At 29.4% G+C, this 6,013-nt stretch overlaps 1 protein-coding gene across 1 annotated transcript; it reads right to left on the bottom strand.

Annotated features, from left to right (window-relative positions):
• Positions 1-24: 24 nt before the first annotated feature.
• On the bottom strand, positions 25-5,437 carry LOC126735226 (malate dehydrogenase-like). Its single transcript, XM_050439177.1, has 6 exons — positions 5,243-5,437; positions 3,742-3,926; positions 3,473-3,658; positions 3,172-3,369; positions 2,863-3,094; positions 25-255 (listed from the first exon to the last, which is right to left on the bottom strand). Exons 1-6 carry the CDS (start codon positions 5,376-5,378, stop codon positions 86-88), a joined length of 1,107 nt encoding a protein of 368 aa, XP_050295134.1. The 5' UTR covers positions 5,379-5,437; the 3' UTR covers positions 25-85.
• Positions 5,438-6,013: the final 576 nt, after the last annotated feature.

Below are 6,013 nucleotides of genomic sequence, written 5' to 3'. Positions count from 1 at the left end.
GCTTTACTAAAGAGCCAAAAAAAATTACTGAAGACATGACTTTATTTACATTTAACATGGAAGATACATATTTTAAGATGAATATTTATTGTTTTACTGCTTTTTTCATGTCTTTTGCTACAATTTTTTGTTCTCCTGTAACAAATGATTCACCAAGTTTTATATTTTCCTTTATATACATGCTCGCTCTTTTTAAACAGTGCGCTTCATATCCATTAATTTTGGGCATATGGGAAGACAAAATTCCGTGGCGGCCTAAAAAATGTCTTACTGTTAACATAAAATAATTATAATAACATAAAATATTAAAATTATTTATACTATATTAAAATATTTTATTAAAGCAATGACAGCTCTCTTTCTGATTCAATATTGCGCTTTTATCGGACTAATTATTTTCTCAAAAATTAAGAAAAGCCGTTTACATATCAAATTTTTCGTAAGGTCGTAAAAAACGAAATTAAAGATAAAATAAAGGAATATTTTTAAATTATATGTATTAATAAAGGCCTTATCATCACAGACATAAAATTAAGCAAATGTAATTATGTTACTAAACTAAACGTCGAAATTTTATTTAAATTTTAAACAGTTCATTGAGTCAAGTTTTTAAATTAATTCAAATTTTTAACAAGTTAATTGTACAAGGTGGAAATATTATTCGGAGGCAGAGCCTTTAAAAAAAAATAAGTGCAAACCCTTTTGCTTTATTTCATTACATTTTCGAATATATACAGTTTTCTGTTTGTTGAAGACTGATAGCGATTTTGTTATTTTAAATGACATGCCCTATATATTATATCAGTTTTGCCTCCTACTCTTCAAGCTAAAATCGGTTAAAATAAGTTAAACGGCATATCAAGAATGACTTTTATCAAAAAAATTATAGGGTCATATGTCATTGAAGAGCGGTTGCAGTTATACTAGTGCTACACCCGCAACAATTAAAGTCTTGTATTAGCTCTTCGAGAATATAGTCAATAGGAAATTTACTTTCCAGCTAGGAAAGTACGAACCAAGATGATTTTCGGTAGAACATTGCCGAATCCTTGTAATGATGGCGCTATCATGAATAACTCCCGAAAAAGTCTAAATCCTGTTTTTACTAAGCAACATTAATAAAAATAACTACTTTTTCTTAGATAATCATATATTTAAAAAAATCTTGCAGACGGATGCTTATATTTATTATATTTTTAATATTAAAAAAATATATATTTATTAAGGCATATATTTTTTACAGAAAAAGATTATTAGTAATCTAAACTATTCAAAAATAAGGTTGCGTTTGGTGTGGAATAATTGGCGATAGGGTGATTTTTTATGAGGGTTTATATGGTGATAAGTATCTACATTTACCGAGTTACAAATCGATACTACACCAGTTACTAATGCACTGCTGAATCGTAATAGAAAAGAAATCAATTTTTCAATAAGATAGTTCTTCCTATCAGGCATTTTTGTTGGGTCGCCATGGCACAATACCATGGCACATATAAATAATTTCTTTTGATAAGGTGATTTAAAGGATAATGTTTCAAAAAATAGAATAACTAGCAAGGCTCGATGAAAACTAAAAATGAGACTATTAAGAAATAATGCATGGCTAATTACTGAAATATGTTTATTAGTGCTATTAGTTAAATAGAAATGTTATACACAACGTGTGGCTCAAGAAGAACTCATTAAAAATTGACTATGTAATTTTTAAATTTTAATGGCATTTTTATTGAAATAAATATTTTTGTTCTAATAATTTGCTTTAAGTTAATTTGCATTAATTCATAATTTTAATATGTGGAAATACATAATGTCTATAATTTAGGCACAATGAATTATAATCTATATATGTGCGAAAATAAACAGTGCTCCCGTAAAGTAGCGGATAAATTCAATAAAAATGAAATGGGCCGTTTCTGAAAAAAATGCCCGAAGAACCCGAAAAATTTGGTTTTTCCTACATGGAAATTAAATATACAGGGTGACTCAAAAAAAAAGATATGACGTCATCAATTTGTTTTTTAAATGGAAACCACCATTTTTTAATGCAGAATCAAAAAGAATGCATTTTTTACGAAGGATATGGTACACATCAATAGTGGCTAGATAAGCAATTTTGAACGAAAAATGATGATAAAATGTAAAATGGTCTGACACGAATCCAAGGATCTACCATGAGGTTTATACACCGCATTCCAAGAAATTAAACGTGCAGGCTGGTGTTTAAGGTGATCATATAATTAGATCATTTTTCTTACTGAAAAATTTAAATGGAGGTACTTATCTAGATTTGTTGGTGAATACCAATAAGTCTAGTGTTCAACCCAGGGCTCATCAACATTATGGAAAACGACCAACGTTACCATTAATAAAATTTGTTACTTCAGCGAGATGGAGCTCCTTCTTATTATGCATTACCAGTACAGCAACTTTCCTGGTAGAAGCGTTTTCCGATAGATAGATTTTCAGAAGGGGGTGAATAGCCCGTGAGATCACCCGATTTATTCGTCTTTATTTCTTTTTGTGGAGACATTTTTAATCGAAAATGTGCGCCCCCCGACTAAATCCTCAGAAGACTTACGCATCACTAATCCTACTGCCATTAAATCACACCCGATAGTCGGGAAACACTTTAAACAGTTGCTATATTATTGTATAGAGGTAAACGATGGACAACTAATATTATATTTTTGCTAATCAATAAAATTAAATTCAATTTATCAGCAGATCTATTTTAAATAGTCATTTTAAAGAAAATTTAATTATTAATTCATTTAAGGCTGTAACCCGCATTAGACTCGAATCAGTTTAATAATTAAAAAAGGATAGAAACCTATAAAAAAATAAAATATAAAAACCTACCGAGTCTAACTATAGAAGTCATATAAGGCAAAAATTGTCCGATATGACCAGTCTGTTTAACAAAAGCACATTCGACACAGCTACTTTCGCCCTTAAGAGCTTTCAACTGAGTATTAATAAATCTGGAAATGCTTAGAGCAGGAGCTAGGCAAACTGAACCTTGGTCCCCATATGCCTTTATTACTTCATCTTCAGCTATTCCTATGGAATCTTGGATTATTTTGTGATGTTGCTGAAAATAAGTAGCATTGATAAATTGTCATTATTTAAATACAACGGTAAAAATAAAGATTAATAATAAAGAATTACCGCATGGACTTTCTCTGGTCTACTTTGTGAAACGCATGCTACCAAGCAGCACTTCGATATACCTCCAACAACGGGACATCTTACTGCTGATGAGTCTTGACCACTTATGACAGCAACGTAATAATTCGATCTCATACATGCCACCGAAGAGATACCAATAATTTTTCTTGAATCATATACTCCTCCTTTTTTAAATTCCTTTAAATTTTATAACATAGTCTATAATATTTCTTAATATAATATTAAATTAAGCAAAGTGTGTATCTAAATATTTTCATTAATTTTATATGTAAGTACTTACTTCTGATACCATTGGAACAAACGCTTCGATTGGTGGTTTCGCAATGCAAAATATCGTCCTAGGATTAAACTCTATACAGTTCATTGTTGCTAATCTCACATCATCTAAGTTCTTTTCAAAAAGGTCTTTGGCACATTCATTTAATTTTGTCCGACATCCGCCCAAAGATATAACAATATCGGCATTCTTAAAAATATAACCATCATTTTAAAAGCCACAACAATAGCATGATTTATAAACTTAAATAACATTAAAACCTTCTTTCTTACCATAATAGCATGCTTGAGAACCGATATACCACAATATGATTTAATTTTAGTTTTGGTATCTATATGACTTAGATCCTCAGCTACAACGCATACTGAATCATTTTTATCATAAAGCCGAAGCTCTTGAATATGAGGACTTTGTTTTAGGAGCAATGCGACATATCGGCCTATTTTCTGTGAGGCATCTAAAATGAAACCATAAACATTTCAATTACCTTATTAAAAAAAGACATAATAAATACCTTGTATCGTAGATTTAACTCGTTAACTGTAGAATATTAATTTTTTTTACAAATCAGAGGTTGTTTTGTTTAATATCTTATGTTAAATCTTAATAATAACTAGTAATTGATTTCAACAAAAAAAACTGATAATAATCATTTTAAATTTGCAAGTAGAAATTCCGTTTAAACTAAAAAATCTGAGAGAAAAAGCGAATATCCTGTTATATAAAATTAGAAAAATATATAATAATTCATATCGCCTTAGATATCTTTAAGAATAAATAAATTTTTCTTTTGTTTAATAAATCCAGAATTGGAAAACGGGAATATAAACTAAATTTAAAACGTGTTTAACACATTCTTGACGATCATAAATTTTTTGTATAAGTGTAATAAGATCACAAAATAGACACAATCAGTAATTGCTTACTGATCGGCTTGTAAGCTGTGATAAAAAATCAAAAGTCAGTAAAAGAATCATCCAGCAAATACCTATATTCCTTTAAGTAAATTATCATGGAACTCAGCTATCCAGCATAAGAAGTTTAGAACTAAAATAGGAATGGTTTTTCTTGTTTTCGATGATCTTTGTTTTTTTTTCTATGGTACGTCGAAACGGTTGAATCAGCCATTAGAAGTCTGATTTAATAATTTGCATTTTTAAGGTGCATGAACTTTAGCTGACGTAAAGTAAAATAGTAAACATCAAAGCATAAAACTATAGCCGATATACTATAATGGCCATAATCAAAATTACTGTTTATCTTTTTTTTCTCTTAGGGATTCTGAATTAGTTCTAAAATACATATTGAAATTCGTATTGGTATTTATGAACAAGATAAGAAGAAGACTCGTAAAAAGTACGTAGTAAAGTACTAATTCATAATTTTATTAGTGCGCTAGCTTAACATATCTTCTTAAAACCATCATCAAAAATATAATCATAAATCAAAATTAATTCAGTGTCCAATTCTAGATTTTTCTCGAGGTATGAGTGCTACAGGAAAAGTTTATTGAGAACATGTCTAGATAGATATTCTTTAAAACTAAAACTCAGACGTGTAGCCTAGCCAAATAAAAATAAATATGAAAAGCAATATCGTAGAAAACAGCTAAGCCAGAAGGTGTCAACAAAACTGATTTTGAAATACTTGTAAATTAATTCTCTGCACCTTTTTTCAAATCAAGTTTTTACTTAAAAAAAATTAATATTGATTAATACTAAATAGTTCTTAAAAATAATAAAAAGAGCTGTGTTAAAAAGAAGCCTTACTTACCTAAAATTGATACAACGAATTTATCTTTAAACGCATTCTGAGTTGGATTACATGGCGGTAAGCTGAATTTTCTGTTGAAGCTCGAAAATAAACCAAACACTTTGCCATGATTTTTCACTAGAAATTTAGAAAACATTGCTAAAAGTTAAATTTTATCCGTAATTAAAATTGCTAGGTGTCAAAATTTTCATGATGTGTCATTTGGCGTTTTACTACAGTGTATATAAAATGTTGTTAATGTAAAAAAAATTTGTTCATTTTTTTTACATTCCTCAAAATGATTAGTTAGTAGTCTTTAGAACTTAACTAAGAAAATGTTTTACTGGGTGGATCACCTACACATAATAACTTATTCTTTAAAACTATGATCTCCAGTATAATAGTTTAGGAAAAATTATAAAAAAATTATGAAAATTGCCAGGAGAAAAAACCTAACTAGTATCTTCGAAGACACAAGATACCTATTTTAAAGAATTACTGGGATTAGATTTAATTAAATAACAAAAGGTTTAATTACCGTAACAAAAATATATTTTCTGACATTTAATTCTGCAATAATGTGCAATAATCCTATATGTTCTTTTAATGTAATGTAATGTCGCGCCAATATTCCGACTTGTACTGGCCTCCTAGCGGTGAGCGCTCTTGAGCTAGAAATCGGTTCTGGAAAATTCGCTAATCTGCGAGTTGCGACGTGTCTTTAGAGATAAGATGCGGTGTGCCCGCTTGCACCACTGTGATGATTCCGGAGTGACGGAGAACAGATAATAT

Source organism: Anthonomus grandis, chromosome 4 (assembly GCF_022605725.1).
Source record: "Anthonomus grandis grandis chromosome 4, icAntGran1.3, whole genome shotgun sequence".
Classification (NCBI taxonomy): domain Eukaryota; kingdom Metazoa; phylum Arthropoda; class Insecta; order Coleoptera; family Curculionidae; genus Anthonomus; species Anthonomus grandis.
The sequence above is the reverse complement of the archived record's forward strand: the minus strand, read 5'-3'. Positions and strand labels throughout refer to the sequence as shown.